General features: G+C 38.4%; 1 protein-coding gene across 9 annotated transcripts in view; it reads left to right on the forward strand.

Moving 5' to 3' along the window:
- The window catches only part of LOC112963401 (protein cornichon homolog 3), a 116312-nt gene that overhangs the window by 42144 nt on the left and 49570 nt on the right, over positions 1–24598 (forward strand). The window contains exons 4-6 of one of the 9 annotated variants that reach the window (XM_026060410.1): positions 3609–3721; positions 6211–6354; positions 8621–13652. The exons of 7 other annotated variants lie outside the window; for them this stretch is intronic. In XM_026060410.1, coding sequence (XP_025916195.1) covers positions 3609–3721; positions 6211–6354; positions 8621–8648 — 285 coding nt within the window. In that variant the 3' untranslated portion in view covers positions 8649–13652. Of the gene's footprint in view, positions 1–3608; positions 3722–6210; positions 6355–8620; positions 13653–24598 lie in introns of those variants that run through there. One more of the 9 variants, XM_026060411.1, reaches the window with a different exon arrangement.

A 24598-nucleotide genomic window follows, 5' to 3' on the forward strand; every position in this document is an offset into this window, starting at 1 on the left:
AAAATAAAGACTGTCTCAGAAATCCTGGGAAGGGTAGAGTGCCTAATGGCTGGAGATTCCTGGGTAAAGTGTAAAATTTGTGGTTACAGTGTGGAGGCTGGTGTGCAGGGAAGGAGACTGAAGTAGACTCAGAGTCTTTTTTAGAAAGAAACAAAGGTTCTGTGAAAAACTGAGATTTGCCATTCTTACTGTCTAACATTCAGGAGTATTTGTCCTCGGAAGAGTTGAAAGAAGGATGAGGTCTTGACACTTCAGTGACTTAACAGTGATTGGGAAACAGTTTGATTCATTTATTAAGTTGATTTCCTACATATGCAGAATTTATTAGCACTGATGAAAGGAGACTACTATTCATGCTGCTATAATACGTCACAGATACCAAAACTAGGAAAATACGTTGTGTGCCATATTCACTGATGAACCAAACTGTAAGATTTATTSCATTTAAAGGTGAGATAATGTTCTGTAAGAGCAGAGTCACATATGGGAAGGAAATACTCWTATATAATAAACAGAATGCGAAGAAGAAGGACTGGCAGAAAAAGATGAGGTTATCTTTTGTATAAGAGCAGCAGCATGTATTGAGGAAATAGGAAACTGAATAATGTGATTTAGGATGGAGCTACCTGAGAAATGCTCTTATGCAGTTGTGATCTATAGAGGACTTTGTATTCCTACAAACCTAAAGAAGTTGCTGACAAGTGCTTAGCTCCAGTACTCATTTTCCCATGCTGTAGTTCAGCCAAGCCTAGACATCTACATTCAGCAAAGCCTGCCTTATTTTCTTATGAATTTAAGGGGAAAAAAATATATCTGCATGTACGCACATATGTGTATGACTTTGTGTGAGGATATGTTAAATATTTCTAGTGAGATGGTAATGATATAAATATGGTRTCTACCCAAGATTTTACATTTTATATGGATATGATAGACTCTGAATAAGGATTCTGAGTAGTTACTGATACGTGTATTTAAGTAAATAGGCTTATCAGAGCAAAACATAGAAAGGTATAGTAATTTCTTTCCCATGGTTTTGTACATTATAATAAAAGGTGTTTCTGATTAGCATCATTTTGGTCTAGAAACTGTGACTTCCTTTTCAGTCCTCTTCATGTTTTTTCACAGGTAAAGGTCAGTAAGCAGAATTTCTGGTGATAAATTTATAATGCCGTTTACTAGCTTGGGACCCAAAGTCACCAAGTTGCAACTCTTAAGAATTGTGCCCCTTTGCTGATTTCTCCTTCAACTCTGTATTCTGGAACCCTCTCGACACTTTATCTTAGTGATTGTGTCCGAAACCAGAAGTCTTTGCTTGAAGCAAACTGCTCTGGGTTCAGAGTAGAAATATACTGTTTGTACCCTAACATACTTACCATCTGACAGCTTCATATGGTCTCCCAGAAATAAATTAAAGATCTTAGTTTAATTTCTATTGAAGAGATATCCACATCACAGCAATTATTATCTCAGTTGACTGCCTCGGCAGAAATGACAATGAATGACTGTTGCTTGATTCTAAACCAATTTGCTTCTCTCTAGGAGCCTAATCCAGTATTCGGTAAAGTTGATTGAAAGTTTCCATTGGTTTCAGAGGACATTGTGTCAAACTGCATGATAACTCTTCCAGCCAAAAGCTGAGGCAGCGTTATTTTTCCATTATTTGGAATTATAGTTTACTTTTTCTCACAAGCCTTGCTGTGAGGGTCCTTCTAAGCTTTATGCTTTCAATTCTCTCACTTACTTTTAGAATTGGTTTCGTGATTGAATCACCTGAATATAAACTCTAATTGGCCTGCAGGCTGGGCTTTGTTTGCTCCTTTCCATAGATTCCCTTCAGAAACTGTAATCAGCACTGATCCTGTATTTATTTATGTCCATGGGAAAATATCACGCCAAGAAAAGGGCAAAGAGACAGAAATGGCCCACTTGTTGTTCTATCAAAAGCTTAGGTAGATTTAATTTAAACTACAAACTGTGACTAGAAAGTGAATGTGTTCCTGCAAATCCACTGCTTCCTTTGTTTCCTTTTCAGTTTCACAATGATTTTTTTTGTTGTTGTGTTTTAAGCTCTTCACAAATTTCCRCCATGGGTTTCCTTGCTTGTTACTATTAGCCAGCCTGTTGATCAGGCACCAGGGCTGTGTTCTTGTTAAGTTTGTGAACTGAGGTGGAATCAGAAGTTAAATATGTGATAATGGATGTTATACATTTTAAGTGCTAGGATGTTCAGTGGGTAGACGTCCATCATTAAGACCTTTCTTTTCTGCAATTTGTGACAAAGATAAATCATTATTTTGGGAAAGGTTATAGTTATGCTGTAAATCACATTCTAAAAATGAAAAAAAAATCGAGCAGTGATAAATAACTGCCATCTGGAATCCAAACTGTGTAATTGTACTGTGATTTGTCATCCATATAAGGTGAGCTTTTGTGGATGCTAAAGCTGAAGGCATAGATACAGAGCAAGAGATATCCAAATGTGTTAACTACTTCAATAATAAAGTTAAATGAAAGTAATAAAATATGTTCCATGTGAGATGGAAAGAGTCCTAAAAGCCAGGAAGCTGGACTCCATTATAGCATAGCTGTATAGGAGACATTATAGTAGGTTTTTCATTGTTTTCAAAARTAGGGCTTGTTTTAACTATTTGACAGATGAAAATGATTTCAAACTAAAAGAAGCCACTCAAATGKTTTTTTTGGTTTAACTTCAGTTGACATGGCTCCAAGACACAGCAAAGAATGCAGATGAACAGTGTATGGGACTGTGTAGCTGATGAGAAATATAAGCTGTTGGAAATTAATCTCTTTTATGACTTGAATGAAGATAACAGATTTCTGAGAAAGGGCATCACGAAAAAAGAAGAAAGACAGCTAAGAAACGGGGAAAAAAGTAAAATGCCTTTAGAAATAACCACTCTGAATTAACATCATGTAATTTTCAGTTTCTGCTGGCTGCCCACTCACTTTTTCTTTTAATAGAAAGAATCATCTTGGGTCTGAAACACATAGTGATGGGAGTCATAGATTTATTAAGGAAGTAAGTTTTCCATCCTAGTGGGTTTTAGCTTAAAACACTTACTAATGAATTTGATCTCTTCAGGGTGTATATAATATACCAAAATGGTAGAAGAAGTCTTTTATTTATTGGAGGACACTCCTCCAATACAGAAAGTGAAACTTCAATATTAGGTTTATTCTTTCCTCTTCAAATGGATCAGTGATTAAACTTATCTCTTTAAGAACTTTTTTATAAACATTCACTCCTTTAGTCTCACAACACTTCTGTGCGGGAGGCAGTAATACAATCCACATTTTGCAGACAGAAATCTGGAGCACCAACTGAGAAGATAAGTGATTTGTTCCAGGCCTCTCAACAAGCCGCTGGAGTAGAGCCATGATTAGAACCCAGACAAACTTGGCACTGCACCGTGTGCTCATTACTCTTAGCCCCACCATCTGTCAATTGAGGTATGTCTGGGGACAGACCTAGACACGTAGGAGACTTGCAGAGATGGTTTGTTTTCTGAAAAACTAGTTTAGCAGCTACACTCATAGAGGTGTTTTACTGACATCTATTCTTATTTCTGTTCCTTTCTTTTTAGCTGGTGTTGCCGGAGTACTCTATCCATAGCCTTTTCTGCATAATGTTTTTGTGCGCTCAAGAGTGGCTCACACTGGGGTTAAATGTTCCTCTCCTTTTTTATCACTTCTGGAGGTAAGCCTGTCTTTGTATGCTGACTGGTTGTTACCCTTATTTGCCAGCTTGGCGCACATGTGAATTGCTTGAAGTACGAACTGCAGCAATAGGAGGATGGCTGGATATCTTTTGCCTAAAAACTATTTCTATAAACAGCTGAGATTCAAGTTTCCAGAGAAAAAATATTTTCATGGATGTTTAGGGTAGGGAAAGAAAACACATAATATATAAATGCGTCTTTCAGTTACTAACGTAATTAGATATTCCCAGAAGTTTCAGGATGCAATCATTACAGCATAATCAAACTGAATGAAAACTTGGAAATGAAATAGGCTGGAATATGAAAATGGAACTCAATGAAGTACTAAATACTTTATAGACAAAGAGTTGTAAGATAGTCAGTGTGCTGAAGACCTTAGATATGTTTGTCCAGCCCTAGCAAGGAAGCCTTTCCATTGGAGTTGTCATGTTTTCTGGGCAAGTTGAGGGAATTTTGCTTATCTTCTCTGGTAACTTTATGCATTTTTGGTAGTATAAAATAGATCATTTCTCACTATACCYGTCCAGTAGAGAATTTCTGTTCTGCAAGAGAAGTCTCTATTGGAGTAAAGATTGCAAAAGATGATGAACTGTTGTCTTCATCCCAACAAAGTGAAGAAGTGGGGGTGTTTGAGCTCCAGATCTCCTCTGGTTCTTTGTATTCACTGAGAGGCTTTCAGAGGGAATCGTTCAGTTAGATCTTCTGTTGAGCAGTTTTGATTTTCTCTGAATGGGCAGTGGCAGCTGCTGACAAAGCAGCTTCCACTGTGTTTTAGTAGAGAATTGGCCTTTTGTCACTTCTGAAGATAACCAAGAGACATAAGTTTTTGTTAGTCTGGAATCCTTCACTAGTTTTGCATTCTCACAACATTTGTAAAAGCGCAGATGATTTTTGTCTGTCAGGGTTTCTTTGTCATACAAAGATACATATGGTAGCAGAGAGCTACTTTGCGCAGTATCTTGAAAAAATTCTGTAACGAATGCAATACAATTCTGTAATCTCAGCTAGTACTTAGCTACTAAAGAGTGGTAGCTTTTTTACACATTTTTCTGCAAAAGCTCAGTAGTAATGAAGAGTGATATGGAACAGTGTATTATCTAGAAGTTAGAGCAACAGTGTAGTTCTCAAAGCTAAATGGAGTGAAACTATCAGTGTTCTTCTCCCTGTTGGTTTGATGCAGAAAAAATTGTAATATTTTTAGCACTGTTTTACTAAGGGTTAGCAACAAAGTTGTGACAATAATATTGGTCTAAAAATAAAAATTGTATTATGTACAAGCTGAAAATGGTGAGACTCTAAATAGTCATATCACCTTTGGAGGGAACTTTGGATTGTCTTTGTTTCCATGAGTCTCCCTAAGGGCTGCTCTAATTRCTCCATATTTACTGCTGTTTTAACCACAGATAAGTTTGGGCTCCTTATGTAAAGTTCTGCACAAACTCATAGGAAGGTACTGTATAATATTTTCATCCAGTGAAGATAATTAAGCAAGGATTTCACTTGTGATCTCTGTAAAAGAATTTGCAATGTTATTAGAGATTATAAGTGAATGTGACTGATAGTAGAAAGGAAGAAGGGAGGAAGACCACTTAGTTTCAAAGTTTACTGCTGGTTATTTAAGAGTATGGGGATTTTATTTCTGTCTATCTGTTTATCGATCTAAGCAATCCCAGCAATCTTTAGTAGTCACGTTACTACTTTCAAGCAAGGGAAATAACAGTACTTCATTTGATTCATGCAGATCTTTAATGAAATGCTTTAAGTGGATCAGGACTTTTTTGTTTTGTTTTTGCTTTTTACTGCAAAGTAATTGAGATGAAAGCTCTGTTGTCAAAAAAGTTATTTTTTCAAGATTTTCTTAAACATCCAGTTGTTGCTGAGAATAATTAGAAATTTCTTCGTCATAAGAACAAAAACCAATGAAATTTATTTGGATGATAAATTTTAGAGCAGTGCTGTGTGCAGAAAACATTAGTCAACCAGCCCTTATTGACTTATTTCCTTTTTATAGTTGGAGAAACTGAGCTATCAGTTGGTCGAGACTGTTACCTTTCATCATATCTGAAGTCTGTTGTATAGATGCAGTTATAGCTTAGGAATACTAACTCTATGCTGTGATCACAGACCAYCACATATTGTCACTCACAATATGTAAGTTATTAGAGGGTAAGCCAGAAAGAACTATATGGGAAGGTGGAATGTGTCAATCTGAAGAATTAATAGAACAGAGAAGGTCCATGTGCRTGAATAGCTTGGGCCTATAAAACAGTCTGCTAAGACTAGCATCCTGATTTTAGCAATGTCCAGAAATAGAGGCTTGAAAGAGAGAGGAAAATTCCTGGTATAACATGGAAGGAGGTTTTCTTCTGAGCTCAGCTGATGATCAGGAGCAGGAGGGTGTACATCTGCATATATTTAATATAGAATGTTACAGGGTCATTCCAGATGTTTTCTCCTGCTTTTTCAGGTATTTTCATTGCCCAGCAGATAGTTCAGAACTAGCATATGATCCACCTGCAGTCATGAATGCAGATACCTTGAGTTACTGTCAGAAAGAGGCCTGGTGTAAGCTAGCTTTCTATCTCCTTTCCTTCTTCTACTATCTTTACTGGTAAGTCTGGTCTTTCTACTAAGGAAATGGTGTCTGTTTTTCATTTGACATGTGATACTGTATTTAGAAATGACTGGAGCAAATAGGCCCGTTTCTTTAGCTTTACAAAACTGCTCCTGATCTTGATTCAGGGAAACATGCCCATTCATAGCAGCATGTACTTAAATCCACTGACACCTCAGGACATACTGCTAAGTGCGTATCTTAAAGCCTGACCCCAGCCCCAGGGCCAAACCAAGGAAACACAATTTTTGATCCTCTGCATAGTCTCTTAGGATGGGTGATATAGCAAGTGTTATGACAGTGACATTGTATCAGAATGGTGATCGGTGAAATGGCATAGCTTGCTAGCATATAATTTGCTACATTATGGGGCATTTGCCAGTGTATTTCCCACAGTCCTCCATGAGGCAGTCTGAATCCAGCACCTGAAAACCAGATCTCCTCTATCACAAGAGTACAGGGTGTTCTAGTGCAGCTGGGAACATCCCCTCCAGAGCAGGCTGAGCTCCTGCGGGAGCCTGGCATGTGAGTTCACCAGGCACACGCTCATGCGCAGTCCACAGGCTGCCTGCGTGGTGATGCTCAGGGTGGTAGGTAGGTGGGACACAGGGTGCACCATGCTTGGAGTTATTCCTGCAACGTCCTTTTTGTGACGGGGTAGACAYGGTTATAGTGTGTGGTCTAGAACTCCACTTAAATTGGTTCTTGGAGATCTGCACCCCAGTCAAACCTCCCCTCCTTCCCCCCTGCCCCCCACCCCCACAACCTTTTCAGCTGTCAGATGTCTTTAATGCATGGTTGCAAATGTCAGATGCAAGAATATATGGGGATCATATTTAAGGTAAGACCTTGGCAGAATCTCTGTACTTTTAGTGGCCTCTATAATTACACCATAAAACTATTTGACAAGAAAGGCTAATACTTTTAACTTTAAATGAAGGTGTTGTTTTATGACACCTTTCTCCTACTCCTTTTCCCGTAACATATTTGCATAGACCACCTCTTCCAATCAGTCTTGCATGCTGTAATTCCTTTGTAAGATATGGTTGTATACTGGTGGAAGAGGATAAATGTCACTTCTTCTTTGATCACTAGTCTGTTATTCTGTTGTCAGTCAGCACCTTATCTTGAGGAGTCACTGCTGCAGGTTGATGTTTCTCAGGTTTACATTTAAATACTACTTAGCACAAATTTTTCYGGCCACATGTGCATGTGTATGTGCCTGTGTTTGCGTATGTGGAAGGAGAAAGGAAGTAGAAGAGCCCAGACGCACAGAATTTGGTAGATGCTGCCTAACTCTCACTGAGATGGATGGGGTGCAAGAATCTGAGCTGGTGTGTAGCATCCAGTAGCTTTGTGGGTTTGGACTGAATGTCCTTCCCTCACTAGCCCTCTTGGCAGTGGCAAGAGGCCAAAGTGGGAAGCTTGGGAGTTATGCTAGACCAGCTCTGTTGGCAGAGTAAGGAGAGATCATCACAAGGCATGGGTGCAGGAAGAAGCATTTTTAACCCCACGTTTTTGTGTTGGGTAACAGACCCTGGCAAAGTCAGCTGTGTAGTGTGGTTTAGCATTTCAGCTGGGGCTCTATTGTTGTGCAGCCTCCTCTGTGTCCTCCCTCCCTTCATTTCAAAATGTGGCCATAAGCTAAAATCCACTGTCTGGTCCTAAATAAAATAATATGAATTATATTCACTTTTGCTGTACTGTCCTGGATATTGTCAGAAATAGAATTATAGTAAAATGGGGCTGTGGCAATATACTGTGATTTCTTCATTTTTCAGAGTTGCACTTAATATGTATGGATTCACTGCAGCTGGTCTCTGCGTTTTATGTTTCTTCCACTGCATGGAGTTTTTTCCAAAGGAAACAAAGCAGTGCAGTTTCATTGGAAACCCTGCCTGCCCTGCAGAGAGTTGCTGGTTGAAGTTTTAGAGATCAAACACACTAAAGCAGAATGGTTTTGTTTCTTCACTTTTCAAATTCYGCATCAGACCACACTTTAATAAGCTCAAACACAGCTTGAGATACAGTAGGATATCGTTAATGAATTTATTATTTCTTGAGTGCTTTCTGATACCCATCTTGAATCCACCATAATTAAGATGCTTTAGAGAGATGGAAGGAGTGTGAACCAATAGAGCAAAGGAAAGCACAGGCCATTACAGTCAAGCCTGAGGAACAGACAGTAAAGGGTTATAAAAATCAAAGTGCTCTGCATGCTTCAAAAGGATATTTTCATATTGTGTCTTTCTTTTACATTCAGCATGATCTACACTTTGGTGAGCTCTTAACGAAAAGATCATCATTAAAGACTGAAAGCAACAAAGGCTGGAGGTGCAAGGACAAGTCAGCCAAGTGATGCATGATTTAAAAAAAAAAAAAAAAAAAGCAAAGGGTTGAAAACTTTGAACCCAAGAAGTAAATAGTGCAAGTGAAGGAGAAACCCAGCAAGAAGGATGGCTATCTGAAGAAGCAGACTATCATGTGGAAAACTGCTGAGTTAATTTGATCTCTTGTTTCCCAGCGTGTTGCAATTGGTAACTTTCAACCCCCCAAAAAACAAAACAAAAAACTATGACAAGGTGGGCCGAGTTTAAGAACTATTCACCTCTTCACGGATAATGCTGCTTGGTTAAATGAATTCATTATAATCTGTACCCAGGGAGCAAAGTTGCTTTTCTTAATGACTGTTTTGTACTGAGGAAGCAGAAGGCAAGATCAGCTTACAAGGAAGGAACAGCTATGTAATACGTTCTGAAAACAAGCACTGACTGGAGTTCAGATAAATGTATGACCATTCTCCAGGAATGTTCACGTGACACTAATCAAACAGGGATGYTGGATCCTGTGAAGTTGTTTCAGTGTTTGTTTTCTTCCCCACCCATAGCAACAATAACAAATTTGCAACTGTAATGTGCTAATTTCTAATGATATGCTATTTCTGTAGGTGAATATCTGGTATTTTTGTACTTCATTTGTTATGCACCAATAAGATATAATGGCATGTAAAAAATACATTGAACTTGACTTAGATCAAGTACTTATCAGGACAGTATTCCTCTAAGTACAAAAAATGGTGGGAAAAGCTGTATATCTTAAGGAAGATTGTAACACAGATATTGTATCCACTGGAATGGTGGATATGAAACACTGGACCAGGTGATCTTAGTCTGTAATTCTAATGTACAGCTTTATTTCTGCTGTYAAATGAAACTAATGCACAAAATGTTTGTTCTCATATGAGGTGGGTGTTGAAAGATGCTCCTCTTTTATAATTTTAAAAAAGTTTTGTTTTATCTAATTCACATTTAAATTTGTATATGTGGGCTGTATATCTTCATATATATGTACATACACACACATCAACATAAACACAGTCTATTTATATATTAGGTTAATCTGTTTGATTTAGCAAATCAAAGCCATCATGTGTCCTGCACTGCTGTTAATTCTATTTCAGCACTGAACCTAGTGGACTGGGGCTGGTTCCCACAGTCACTAAACTATTTCAATGCAACAGCTGCTGTTCTAGGTACCAGGCACACTTATAAAATCAAGAGTAGCACTGGTGCATGCACAGAGAGCACTTGGGTCTTGCACTGTGAATGAGCTAATAAGACATGTTGCTACCAGTAATGCTGTGGAGCAGTGTAGAGAGACCCACCTGTAAGGAGACAGCCTGGTCACAGCTCGACTTGTTGGCACTAGGTCACTAGTACTCTGCCAAATTTGGTCTGGCGATTGCAGAGCCGATAGACCGTTGCTCTATCAAACTCTGAGGACTTGTTAGTCTGGGCACAGGACTGCAGAAGGAGAAAATCCAGTCTCAGGTCCAGCACTGTCCCTGTGCTGAACCCTATTTTAGATCATGGTGCAGAAGCAATGGCTGAATGGAGTCAGCTTATGTCTAGCAAGGTCAAAACTGAGCTGAAGTTACTGCCTCAGTACAGTGCCAAGGCTCTTTCTGGCATGACCTGGCTATGCTAATAAAATTAAATTTTCTTAGCCTGCAAAACACAGTAGCTGCATGCAAACTGTCTGGTGCTGGCCTGTGCCCACTCCCAAACCATGCCTGAGCATTGGTTGGCAGAGTGCTAGCTGTCCTGGGCAAAACGTATGCTGGGGCCATTCTAACAACAGTTGGATGGTCAAGTTATTCTAAGCCCTGGCACTCTTTAATTCAGAAGTACAGACATAGTCAGTAAGTCTTGCAAGGTCCAGACAAGCTCCTTATAACCTAGCATTCTCTGTTCTGGAAGCACACAACAAAGCTGCCAAATCAGGTTCTTGGGAAGCTAATTTTGGTCTGAAATGGCTCATTGGTTTGGATTGCACACACTGCAAACGTGACTCGCTGCTCCTGAAGTCACATTGACCCTGAAAACAGTATAAATGTATTTGCTTGGTGTGTGCTTGAGCTAAGAAACTTTGCTGGATCATCACAGAGCTAATTCTGACACAGCTCTGCTAACAATTAATGCATAACCCATAAAAAGCTGAAAATTATCTGTAACTGAATTCCTTCTTCATGTCCTAACTGAAGTATGTTGTTCTACAGAAGCATACAAGCTAGATTCACAGGAGCAAATCAGCATCACCGTGCTAACTTCCAGGCATCTTGCTACCTCATAAAACTAACAACACTGAGTAAGTGACTAAATCTTTCCATGCATTTTATAGGAGAGACATTTCCTCAACACTTCAGTGGCATTCACAGCAGCCGGTAAGCTGAGCAGGGTGCTAAGAAAGCTGGAGGAAGAGAGAGGCTATTTTTCTCGAAGTTAATCAACAGTTAAAGGAACACCTGTCAGGATGCATAGGAGGTGGAAAAATTGAATTCAGGTTTCCTATGTTCCAGAAGTGCGCTTTAAAGTCAGTTGCACCAAAAGTCCTGGCAGTTTTTTATGAGACTGAATGTGTGGAAGTATGATGGGGTCTTGCAGAACAGCTAGGCAGGAGAACACCTAAAATCCTCCTGAGATTTCCATGTGAACTAGGCTGCAAACAGGTCGGTTGCTTGCCTATAGGTCTGGGCAGAAGCTGTGTGGGTTCTTGTGACTGCTCTTGGCATCTAATTCTTGACTTTGGCACACAAAGAGGTGCTTCCATACATAGGTCTTCTGAATGTAGCCTCAGGTGACTTCAAAGACATAATGCTTGAATGGACCTGCTAGGTCCCTCAAAACAAGTTCTCTGTTTCAGGCAACCTCATCAGTATACTTATCAAACTCCACTAGAAAGCAAAAAAGATTATTTGATCCAACTATTGCTATTAGAAAGTGTTTCCAGGATCTCACTGCTCTGATGCTGGGAATTTTTTTTCTCATTTCCTGTTTAAATTTATTTGTGGATAATGTGTTCCATTTGCTCCTGAGTAAACATTAGCCTAAATACCCCTTGTCTTACACTGTTTAACCTGACATATACAGAGAGCAGACCTTTTCAACCTCCATTCTGTTAGGATAAGCGAGCCATCTCTTCTTGCATCCTCCCATAGAAAAGCTCTCCATTCTTCACGTCTTATTTAAAGGATTTCTCTGCTTCCTTTCCAGTCAAATTAGTCTTTCTTGAGAGTGGATGACCAGAGCTGTGCATCCAGCTGCGCATCTGCTGTGTGACCAGAGCAGAGTATTTTCAAGAACATCTTACCCTAACTAGTCCTTACTAAGAAGAAGAATGGACAAACTTTTTAGCTAAATTTCTCAGTTTTACCTATAATCCTTATTCATAAAAGTAGTATCACTGCCCTTTGTAGCATTTTGTCTCTCTTCAAGAAAAATTTCAATTTAAGTCAATGGAAAAATCATTTAACATGAGGATAGTTTCCCCTTYGTTGAAATTAGAGAAGCTCCTCCATTAGCAGAAAGTATTTATGAAACTGGCCAAAGCATTAATTTGGGGATGTGTTTAATGTAAGGCAGATATCTCCAACCCAGAACCCGTGAGTTATAAGATCCTCTAAGTTTCAAGAATCTGCTAATGCTGCGGTCCACACAGAGAGCACAGTGAGATACTGCCTTCAGCATGTTCCTTGCTCTGTGTTGTTACCCACAAGTTGGAGGATGCGCTAAGGAAATCTTCGTAACTTATTAACTCTGTCTCCAATTATTAACTCTGTCTGTTATTAACTCTGTCTCCAGTGCCACTCTCCTGGCAGTGCTGAGGATAAGTCTGTGTTACATGGAGACTCTGAGGTCACTGGAGTAGTGATAGTGGTGGGTAGATTTGAATACCATATACAGGTATTCAAATTAGTCATTTTCTTCTAATGATGTGTTTGTCTCCCTGGATTTGTCAAAAAAGTTTTCTTTTAAAAGTCAGATAACTTTGTTGCATGACAGAAGGTGTATCATTACTGTAAAAGGTTTAGAAATTACCTTGAATTCTTCTGTTGTGGCTGTGTGGTCTGGTCTCTGAACAGCTGTGCCCATGTGTAGTGGATGTTTTCAAGACCAGATTTGTCATTTTCTGTTTTAGAGTTGCCAGCCTTATTTTAAGAGAAGCAGTATGAATAGAGCAAGAAAGAAGGAGATAAAAATTATTGATTCTTCTCCTAATTCTTGGTCATGTTGCTAGCTAAATGCACTAGCTAAGCGTACTTTGACACAAGCAAGGGAAGTACAGGGCTGCCTTGCCATTGGTGAAGAGCAGGAAAAATGCTGTGATTTTTATTCACAAGGTGGTCTCTTCCCTGTGCCACACTTTTAAGAAAGAAATAATCTATACTATCCATTTGGTCTCCAACTTTTCTTTGTTGGTTGGTGCAGGCTAAAGGGACCCTGTCAATATGTCTTGCCCCTGCCTGCTCACTTCCTGTCTATTTTCACAGAAAGGTAAATGTCACTACTGAGGAGCAGCAGTTTTCTTCTCTCACTCACTCTGTTGATATRGATAAACCCTACAAAGGGCATAAGAAAGCATATTATGTCCTTTTGGTCTCTTGAACAGGCATGCAGTGAGCACATGTTAAATGATTATTTATTTTTATTGTTTTCACCATCTGTAAAGTGAGAATGGCAATTTCTAGCTTGTGAAATTTCATAACTGTTGAATTTCATAGTTGTTGAATATGTTTAAAGGAAAAAGGTAAGAGATGGAGGAAAAAATGTGTGTGGATGAGAGCTGAATGAGATGCTTGCCGAAGGGTTAGATACATGGTGTGCTAGCCTATAACTGCCTGTTTGTGGATGCGATGAAAAAGATGCCCTTGTTGGTGAGGTGTTATCCTTTGGTTCTGCCTGTCCTATTTATAGTCACAGTAGTTGCAGTGATGTTGAATAAAATCGTTGCTGCTATGACTGTTTTGGTCTCAAATACAACAAGTCAGTGCTGATAGCAGAGTGCTTCAAGTGATTAAGTGCCCATAGACTGTCATAAATATTTTTCCATCTGTTTCCTTGGGCCCTACGCTTCCTTTTGCACAAAGCCAGTGAAAGTGAAGAAAAAGTTCTTCAACCTACACCTTCTTACAGAAACTACTGAGGTTCTTACAACGTGGYACTGCTGTTGGGGTAACGATTGCTCATGCATTAGTATAGTATTAGCAGATCTGTTGCTTTTCCTTTCTCCATTCTGTCTCCACAAAGACATTTTTGTAAACCGTGGAACTAGCATGCAGACTTAGAATCTGTAAGTGTAGAGTCCACGGAAACTCTTTTTCAGTTCTGCATAAGAACTACTCTAATTTCTTTACATTTGAGAAGCCTTCACCCTTTTTTTACAGGGCATAGTCCAAAGTCCCTTGAAGTTAGAGGAGGTTTTCCACTGTTTCAAATGGACTTCGGGTGATGACTCTAGAGCTACATGGGAAATAGGTCCATATTGGAAAGTTCTTAGAGATTTGGAGGGAGAGATCCTGCCTTTTAGCTCTGACATCACATCCATTTAACTGAATTGTCTTAATGGAAGAGGAACATGCATTTCAGGGGTAAGTGTAACATTTCAGTGCTCAGCCAGACTCCTACAGAAAGTTGGGTAAAATCCTAGCCGTTGGGTAAAATCTTGGCTTCACTGAAGTTAATGGAAATTTTGCACTTAACGTTCTGCAATTCCCATCAAGAAGTCAATGGAAATTAAAGCTGGGAAAAAGCAGCAATAAGTTTAACTAATCAAAAATGTTGTTGGATGTTAGAGAAGTCTTGGATTGCTATAAATAGGACAGGAGATTGAAAGGTTGAAATAAAACAAGGTGTTTTTATTTAGGAAGGAGCAGGTGTAAGACTCCCATCTGTGCAGCACTGAACTTTACTTCAATGATCTCAATCCATATTTCTGCTCTGGTGAGTTTTTTGATCATTTGTTACTCATAAAAACATTGTTCTGATTTATTTTTATTCTGCATGGTAATACAGTTGTAGGAGTGAGAAAGAGGGGAAATTCTGCTCTAAAATACAGCATTCCCATTTTTACAGCGAGCCTGTTTTTCCCCGAGAAAGCTTGTGAACAGGCTATAACAAAATTCTAATGATGTATCTGAGAGGTACATCTCAATTAACCTAAGACTGGAGCTGTTTGCTGCAGATGATTGCTGCAATTGAATAAATCTCAATCTTAGGAATATTTTTAAGTGCTTACACAGTTAAAGTAGTTATTTTTTAATCTTTAAATTGCTGGCCAACTTCTCATGCAAGAGAAAATACACTTCTATGGCCTGATTCAGTACGTTTCTGGGTAGTCAAACTCTCAGCAAGGCTCTGGGGGAAATTAAGTGCTTTTTTTTTTTTTTCTGGTAATGGGATCCCATATGTTCATCTGTTATGGAAATGGAGAGAAGGGGTTAAAAAGAATGAAACCCCCTTACTTTGTCCAAAGCTTGAATAGATACTGCTCCTTTTTTTCCCCCTGAAGTATATCACTGATTCCCTCCCAGATCCGGTCAAATCTGACCATGCAGCTGTTACAATAGTTAAAGTCTTGTTAAGCAGGTTTTCAACCACCGGTCATTGTAATGAAACATTGATTGGAAAGAAAGCTCCTACAAACAATGCTGAGATTTATGGAAATGTTGTTCTAAGTAATAAAGCCGAGATCCAGTCTTATGGAATAGCTCTCACCTGTGCACAAGAATATATAGTACCAACCAAACTAGAATTTCCACTCCATCTGTAATACAATTCTTTTAATACTGTATTTTGCTTGGTGTAAAAAGCAATATAAATTACAAGACAGAAGATATTCAGGCTACCACAGTTGGCAAAAGTCTGCAGTACAAATCAGGAATGTAAAGTTTGACTGTGGTTATTTCTAATCATTTCACATAATTACTATTTCTTTTAGTTTTGGACAGTTCAGAGTTATTGGAGGTACAAGTTGTGAATTTAATAGCAGCTTTAGAAATACATATGTTCACTCATTTTGAAATAAGAATTTAAAACCCATGTTTCTTTCTAAAATGCATTTAACACATTTTCAGACCTAGCTCTCAATATGAGGCAAATATATACGTATTACAAATGAACTACTAAACAAATGGAAATTAAAGCAGATGAACTACTAAAAAAATGAAATACTAATACAAAATGTAGCAAACATAATAGATTCTTTAGCAAATTTCTAGAAGGCTTTGTTATTTGAAGGTAGTGTTGTGAGGGGTTTGGAGTCATTTACTGGTGTGGGTGTCTGCACTGCTGAAGCCCACTTTAATGCTGCCATCGTCTTACATATCAGTAACAACAGTTCTGCAAGAACATGAGAAAGAACAAGCTTGGTTGTGTCTTCCCAGCTGCCAAGAAAAATCTTGTCATGTAGTCACATTCACTCCAGAGCAGATTACATCCACTTTGTCACTTTGAATCACTTACCCTCTCAGAAGGGAAGAACATCACATTCCAAAACCCTTCCTAGCCATATGCAGTCAATGATGTTGACCTGTCTTGTCTTTACAAGCACAAAATCGGTCACCAGGTTGAAAAATACCTTAAGGCAAGAGCAATTTTCTGTTTGTTCTTGAGCTTTAGCTTTACTGTTTGTCTTTTTTTTTTATTTTTTTGTGTGGAAAACAGATTTATCTCTCATGCCTAATGACCAGCATTGCTACGTTGGTTCTGGAAGCCTTCCTCCCACCCACTCTTTTGTAGGGTTCATTTTAATACATATCAAAGTGTACTAAATCCATTTCTTTGAAATGTGTTTCTCCTTAGGTCTGACTTTCAACATTCTTGCTCTTTCAGTACTGGCTAGTCATTTAGCCAGGAAGAGGTATATAGATGAATTATAAAGCTATATAAATTAACCAGTGGAGGAGTGCACTTATTTGTCTTTTCTCATAACATAAAAACAATTGGGCRCTCAAAGAATATTGAAAGGCAAAGATGTGAAACACGTGAAAAGAAATATATACCATATTTTAATCAGTGGAACACATTGTCACAAAAGATAGAAGTAGGCCAAATATTCAGTATTGTTCCAAATAAAACTATACCCTTATATAGATAACAAAAACTTCCATAGTTACATTTGAAAGAATAAAACTGCAGAAAAGATACAAACCCGCATCTTTGGGGACATATCCAGTTGCTAATGGATTGCGTTCACCAGACAATTTACCCTGTACCCAGCTTGTCTATTACAAAGGTTTTTTTAACTTTATTCTGAAATGTCTAGAAGTGTCTGCTGTCAGAGATAGTAGCTGAAGCCAGGTGGCCTATTTCTCTGTTCAACCAAGGGGTCACATTCTGTTCTCAAATGATCGTAAATCCAGAACATCCACTGAATTAGAAGCTGTATTTCAAATTATTAACTTTTCTATACTGAGAGTAAAGTTTTCAAAACCTCCTAAATGACCTAGAAGTTTAAGTCTAATTTTCACAAAATATTTGCATGTTTATTTAATAGGGTTAAGGCTCCTAAGAACCTCTTGAAAGTGAGACAAAATGCTTGTCCACATAACCAATATTTTAGTATGCAGTAAGCAGACTTTGCAATGTACTAGCTATTCCTCACCAGCTCCCTGTATTGACACTCTATATGCTAAAGCCTTTTCAAGAGAGCTATACAGTTKCACAATTAGGGTGCACTGGAAGCACCCACAGAGGAAGTTAATACAGAATAACTAGTGTATCATTCACTCCCATCATTGCTTGCTGTTTAGATTCACTTTCCCTACAGATGAATCATTAGACTCCTACGTAGTTTAGGCACTTTAAATTGTTATTTGAGAGCAGTGTATGCATTCATGTTAATGCAGGGTACATACTCAAATCAGCTAACCAGATAAGATATTAAGGCAAAACCAGATAATCTCTATTTAAGAAATGACAATCTCATTGTTCAGGTATCAAGCCAGAACTGAGAGAATGGGAGTTCAGTTCTTGCCTCTTGCACAGGCTTCCTTTGTCACTTTGGGCAGCACTTAATCTCTCAATTCACCATCTATTAAGCAGAGATGGTAGTATTTCCTTTCTCCCTCATTTTGTCTGTCTTGTCAATTTAGATTATGAACTCCTGTGAGATGGAGCTGTTTCTGTCTCTGAGTAATGCCTGGCTCTGCAGAGCAGAAATTGGGAATGACATACCTAGATGGCTTTATAACATAAATAATTAATACTTTTTCTCATGGGAGGGAGCAACTGTATTCAGTGGGATTAGTCAAAATATATTTGTTCCAGTATAGCCAAGATTAAGACCTAACCCTGTATGTTGCTGTGCTCTAAAGCCTACTGACAAACTCAGAAGTGTGCTTTACCCTCTGAATGCATGTAATGCTGTAAATTGATGCTGCCCAAAAAGCAGCAAAATGTAAAGAATAAAAAAGCAAAAAGCTGTCATTCCTGCATTTTCCACCCTTCTAATATCTAATAGCATCCTATTTTAGTTTTAATTAGTTAAAAATGGAAATCAGTTAATTTCATAGAAATATTTTTTATTCTGAAATATGAATAAAGCCACATATATACAAGAAGCTGACATTTAAATGTATTTATCTGCATTATCCAATGCACTTGATTTTGCCCTGCAGGGGGTGAGTCATGTTCACAGGTTAACTCCACTGTGGGAGCAGTGATTATCATCAGAAGGGAAGTTAAACCACCTGGGAAGTGAACGAATGTTTAACTCTTGTTTCTTCCACCACAGTTTACATCATCCTTGATTTGGCCTCTTAATATTTCAATTCTAGGTCCTTGAGTTCAGCTCTCACGTAGGCTCCTTTTTTTTAATAGGCGTGTATATATTTTCTAAGAGATTGCATGAGATGAACTTTAAAGGAATTTAAGGTTTTTCTATCTCCCTTTTATTGTCCATTTGCAAGCTTTTAATACTTTGGTATTTTAACTTCATGCTCCTTGATATGTACATGCACATGCAAGCTATCTAGAAGCTAAATAAATTGTTGCCTGTTAATATAATGAAAAAAGGGAAGTGCTCTTCTATTATCTCTGTGCATCTACCACTTATTGCAGGTCAAAGCAGTAAAATTACTTACTGGATTATACTGAACAAGAAGAGGAACCAATGTTTCTGCACTGCAGTGGCTTTTCCAACAATTTGAAATTCATTTTTGAGAAGCATTGCTGAAGGGTTCTGAGGAGCTGCTGTGCAGTCGTCATAACCCTCAGCATATCCTGCTGTTTGAGAGCCTTTTTTCAAGGGATGTTGGAGAGACACTCTCAGAAGATGCTCATTCTTTAACTTCTTTGTCTTGAAAGGCTAAATGCAGTTGGCAAGGTCTGTGAGAGAAAAATTAAAGCTGACCAGTCCTGTCTYTCATTCGGAGCACTGTCATTCTTAACAACAGCAGCCAGTGCTTTGAATACCTGTGAAGAAATATATTGTATTTTCTATTATGGGTTTGCCTTACAAGAGAAGGCAATGTCTCTTTAAGTTAAGTATTAAATAAGATTGTAAATTATATCTGAAAATACAAATCATTCTTTCCACACCTGTTRGCTTTAAGTAGAAACAGTATTTATTCTCCAGAAGCTTCCTGAAGTGGTGGCAGCAGCAGGAGAATTTTAATGGCCCTTCTCTCATTCATCATGGGAAGTCTACAAGAATGAGCAATGAATCTTTTCGAGCTTCCTTCAGATTGTAACAGCACTTTTATAAGCTTCAAGGAAGTTCAGAAACAGTTTCTTACAACTATCTCTATTTTTTTCTGTCTAGGAGCATGCAGCCCAATGCTGAGCACTGATTTATCACCAGATTAGAAAGCCTTTTCCCTATGCTTCTACTGTAAATGAAAACCTATATAATAAATATTACAAAGATGTTTTCCAGAGAAATCTCAAGAAAAGCTGACAGACCACCAGAATACTACTTAAGATTACATTTTTATAGTGGGTTTATTGAATCACTTGCCTAAGCTTGGAGACAATCTCCTTTCCCTGCATACTGAGTGTAATTATGAATTGGTGATGGTTTTTTCACGGGATCACAGGGCTSTGTTTTCTCTCTGCAGCAAATTTTAACATCTGTGAAACATGCTTTCTATGTCCAGCAGATACCTTTTTCCCAGARTTTAGTACAAATTTTTACAGAGACAAATAGTGTGTTCTCAGATGAGGACATTACTTTTGTCCTTTCTTGTTTTGTCATCTTGGTTTTGTGTCTAGCCTTGGTAGAGGCCGAATTACTTTATGCAAGGAATGAGAACTCAGAGACCTGAAGCTGGAGTTTTGTTTACTGTTAGTATAACCTTTGCAGTCACCAATATTGTTGGCCATAAAACAACCTGCACGTTTTAAAATTTGTGTTGGAACTTTAGTTTATGACTTATAGAAACCCTGGATATAGTTTCTGGCCTATATTAAGGCATCGCTGCAGGGCTGCCTTGTTTCAAGGTTTTCATAAAGACRGATCAACTGGCCTATAAAAGATTTTTCATACTTTGCAAGGCCTTAAAAGAACAGAGCTTCTTTGCCATGTCCCTGCTGATGATCAGAAGTGTTGGGGTCTGGGTAGGGGTCCATCTATCCTGCTGACTGACTGCTGGAGTGGCTTTTTGAGAACTGCTATTAGCTGGCGCACAGAGAGATCAACTTTCTTGTTATGTTAAATGATGGGCTACTCTGCCAGTTCTAGCTGTTGCTTAGTTTCTACAGTGTTTCAGTTGAGCAGTACCATAAATTGATTTAGAAACATTGGAGAGATGGAACAAATAACTGCAAGTTGTTTAAAGGTCTTTTGCCTATTGGTAACAAGGCTAAAGACTCATTATATCTTTTCAGGGTGGACCGATAGTTATCAAATCTACCCAACCATAGGCAGCAGTGGCTAAACTTCTAGCTGTCTCTCTCTGTTGCTTCTTGGAAAGCTTCCTCCACCACCTGTTTTCTCAGTTCTTGCTGGATGTTGTCTGAAACTACTACTCTTCACAAAAATGGAAAGTATGTCAGATATTCCTGCACAGTTTAGACAGCAGAATCCCAGGACACCAGAGTCTGGATCATGTGACTGCTCTATGTCTTCACTGCAGGCAAAGGAGTCTGGCCTTGTCCTGTAATAGATACTAATCTTTGGTAACCCTAAGCCCAATGAAATTTCTGGGACCATCAAACAGAGTGCAGGATCTTAGCAGTGGATGTTCATACCTAGTAACTATCTAGTTCAGTAACCTATTTCCTACAATGGCCAGAGCCTTAGAGGAAGGTCTTACAGGGTGTTTATGGATGTGGCATGATCTGTCCATTATGTTAAGTTTCATCCTGACCTCTTACAGCTGGAGATCAGTATAAGCGCCTGAAGTTAAYATCCCTGAAGCATTAATTATAACTAGATTTTTTTTATATATGCAAGTATCTAAACTTTCTTATTCCAACTAAATTTTTGGTTTTATGTGGCTGTGGGCTCTAGAATTTTATTATATGGGAAAAAATCTTTTGCCACTTTGGAATTTATTCCTAGTTTCATTGAAAATCCCCATGCTCTTCTGTTATGAGATTGACAAGACAGAAATTCCTGATGTATCCATGCCCTGACTCAGCCTTTTTTTCTGAAAAGTGGTAGTTTAACTGTATTTTTTTTTTTTTTATTTCAGGTGTTTTGAACAGCTTTTTTGTATTCTCCATGTTATTCATTGTTCTGCTTCTCGTGCAATCTAGCATGTTTACTTTTTTGTGTTTAAGTTACAGCTATCATGAAGCAGAAGTCTTCCCTGTACTGCCCAACTGTGATATTCAGTTGGACAGATATCCAACTGTACAGATTGGACTGAAATATCCAGTTGGACAGATTCCTTATTTGGATTTGGAGCCCTCTTTTAAACTGAAAGAAAGCTGTGTACCAACCTTTGCTACATACCATCTGGGGGCCAAACAGGCCTGGTGGGCAATTTCTTTGCCCTTTGGTCTGTGATTCTGAAGCAGAAGCATTGCCTCTGACTAGCCAGCTGRCAGGCATGTACCCCCCAAACAGAAGTATTGTTCATCCTGATTTCTCAAGCCAAGGGGTATGGCTAATTGGCTGACTAGTCGCTGAAAGGAGGTACGTGTTGCTTGACTTCTCAGAGGCTGAGAAGCAACACACATTGCCTTTACAAATACAGTAGTCTGCTAGTGCATAAATGAATTAAATGAATGCCTGTTAGGTTCTCTCCTTTCACAGTTTTTGGAACAGYTAGCCTCAGAGAAGAGCTGAAGAAGGTGAATACAGGATGGGTTGGAGGAAGGCATTTTAAGAGGAAGAGAAGAGAGAGGGCGTAGAAGTGGATGAAGGATAGTATCTTCTGAGGGAAACATGACCATATGGAAAGCTTGTAAGTTCTGAACACATATGGCATCCACAGTGGATAAACTGGAGTAGTTAGTGGCCTACTCACTTACCTGAGAAAGGTTTCTGTCTACCACTAGAGTACCTTTTCCAGATTTTGTTGCTGGGCTTATCAGTACTTACCAAGCAGCTTACCTGGCTACTTATCACTGTTTCTCTTCTGGAAGCTAGTGCCCCTGAACCTCTGCTGGCAAGATGGTTTGTGTGAATGCTCCCTAAACCACCTGAGTGAAAAACCATTAGCTCACGTTTACCCACAGTTTGAAATTATATGACAATACTGAAGACCATGAAAAAGATTGTCTGGGGAGCAGGGAGCAGGGTGGATAGTCACAGTCAATAACATCCGAAACCACAGCAGGTAAAGCTGCTGGAGCTCACATTGGAGTCATTACTGAAAGAGCCTACACAGAAAGTAATAACTTGGTTTTCTGGCATTCAGGGCGTTATGTACTAGATTAGGAATGAGAAAAGAGAGTCAGATAAAATCAAAACTATCCTGGCCTTAAAATCTGATCTCTTTGGAGATTCAGAGTGTTTGGATAATCCCTTTATCCCCTTACTGCTAGAACTCTAAGTGAAAATTCTGAAAAAAGAAAAAAAAAATTCTTCTGAGATACGAATTCTATTCTTCAGACTTGAGGAGGTTGGTTTATTTTAATAATTAATGGAATTAGATAGTCATCTGAACAGGTGGTCCACAAGACCTCTTGAGGTAGATTTTCTGTCATTGATGCCAAGTAGAGAAGTAGATGAAATACTGTATTCTGACACAGGTTCACTATGTGATCATGGTCAAATGGCCTAACTTTTCTRCACCTCCATTTTTTCACTTCTAAAATGGGGATTAAGATATTGCTGTGTTTCACCATTGTGTTGTATGTTTTATATATAGCTTGCAAAGGAATTTGAGTACATGGAGTGTGAGACATTTCACTAGCAAAAGAAATTCTTTTATGTTAAAGAGAGGCAGCACAGTTTAAAATTTAAAATACATGATAGGGAAGCTTAGGTTTTATTTCTGACTATTGTAATGACTTACTGTGAATGAGACATCACTTTATTTCCAAGAACCTTGATTTTTCCCTCTCTCTAAAATTGGATGAATATTAAAATACCCAATTTTGCAAAGAATAAGGAAATTGCCAGATGAAAGTGTCAGGAAGGAAAGAACATTATCAATATCATAGCTCACAGCCACAGGGTACCTTAAAGTTAAGGGATTTTGAATGGTTAACATGTTGCATGTCATATTATGAAAGTTGCCTTGGCAGCRTAAGCCTTTAAAATGATATTGTTGAATTACTTTGGTTTTAAGGAAGTGTAAATCCTTATTTGCATAATAGACAGTCCAACAAGTTCATCAGCTCAGCTCATGTTTTTAAGAAGTCTAATGCATTTTGTTAGCACTCAGAGCAGTTCATAGACCTGTGGATTATGACACATCGCATCGAAGTGTTTCAAGTCTGACTGCATGATAGCTGCCAGGAATATATTAGTTGACTGACAGTTATCAGGATTATCTAGTTTTATTTAAATTCAGTAAGTGAAAGGGGAGGCAGAGACTGTTGTCAAGGCAGTCTGGGAAACAGTACTCCTGTAATTCTCTGATTTGGCCAGTGAAGTTAATTTGCTTGAAAATCTATTTGAGGATGAAAACTTGCATAACTTATGTTGGTGTCTGCCAAGTGATCRCTCATCTGAATTACCAAAGAGCAATTTTTGCTCTCAGCAACACAGAAGGTTGAGTTCTGGCTTATAGAAATATTTTGTAACGGTGGATCAAAAAYGCATTAATTTTCATTTGCAGTATTTCATTTATTAGGCAAGTTGGTTGCATAGTGGTATATCAATTTTATTAAATATCCAGCTCAAGAAATGGCATTTGAAAGCAAAAACACTACTTGCTGACAATGTATTGTGATACTAGAAAAGTAGACTGAAATCTTGTCAATAAGAACTTTTTGAGGTTTTTGTCTTTTGACTCTTGATAAAAATAAAAATGTAAGATCTAACATTAAGATGGAACTTTATTTGGTAGTAAGGGGCATGTGACCCATTTTATCACCAGTGTGTCTATTAATCTACATATTGTTTTTCCTTCATAGACAACAAGGAGATACTGTAAATCCAAATTGAAAAATAGTTGGCTAATGTGAAAAATAGTGCCAAATGTGCTAGTGGAATTAAAAGTGAAGTAAGGGGAAAATAAATGGTTGTATAGTAAATGTACCATGAAGTGGAATCATTAGAGGCTAGTGGGACAAAATTTCTCTGTAGTGTCATTCTTGGGTAGCTGTCTCTGTAGACTTCTCTGTATATCTGCAGCTATTTCAGCCTAACCAGCTACAAAGCTCTCGGTCCTGCTCCTCTTACCATAGACTTCATGCAGCAAACAGGAAAAATGTGGGCAAGGGATATGGTATCTGTGGAGCTCTGCATTCAGGGCAGAGTAAAGAGCAGGAAACATGTTTGGGAAATGCAAGCTTCTGTGGGTCTGATCCAGCGGGTCTTTGCATTCTGGAGATGCTCTTGC

Source organism: Apteryx rowi, unplaced genomic scaffold, assembly GCF_003343035.1.
Source record: "Apteryx rowi isolate R43461 unplaced genomic scaffold, aptRow1 scaffold_169, whole genome shotgun sequence".
NCBI classification, from domain to species: domain Eukaryota; kingdom Metazoa; phylum Chordata; class Aves; order Apterygiformes; family Apterygidae; genus Apteryx; species Apteryx rowi.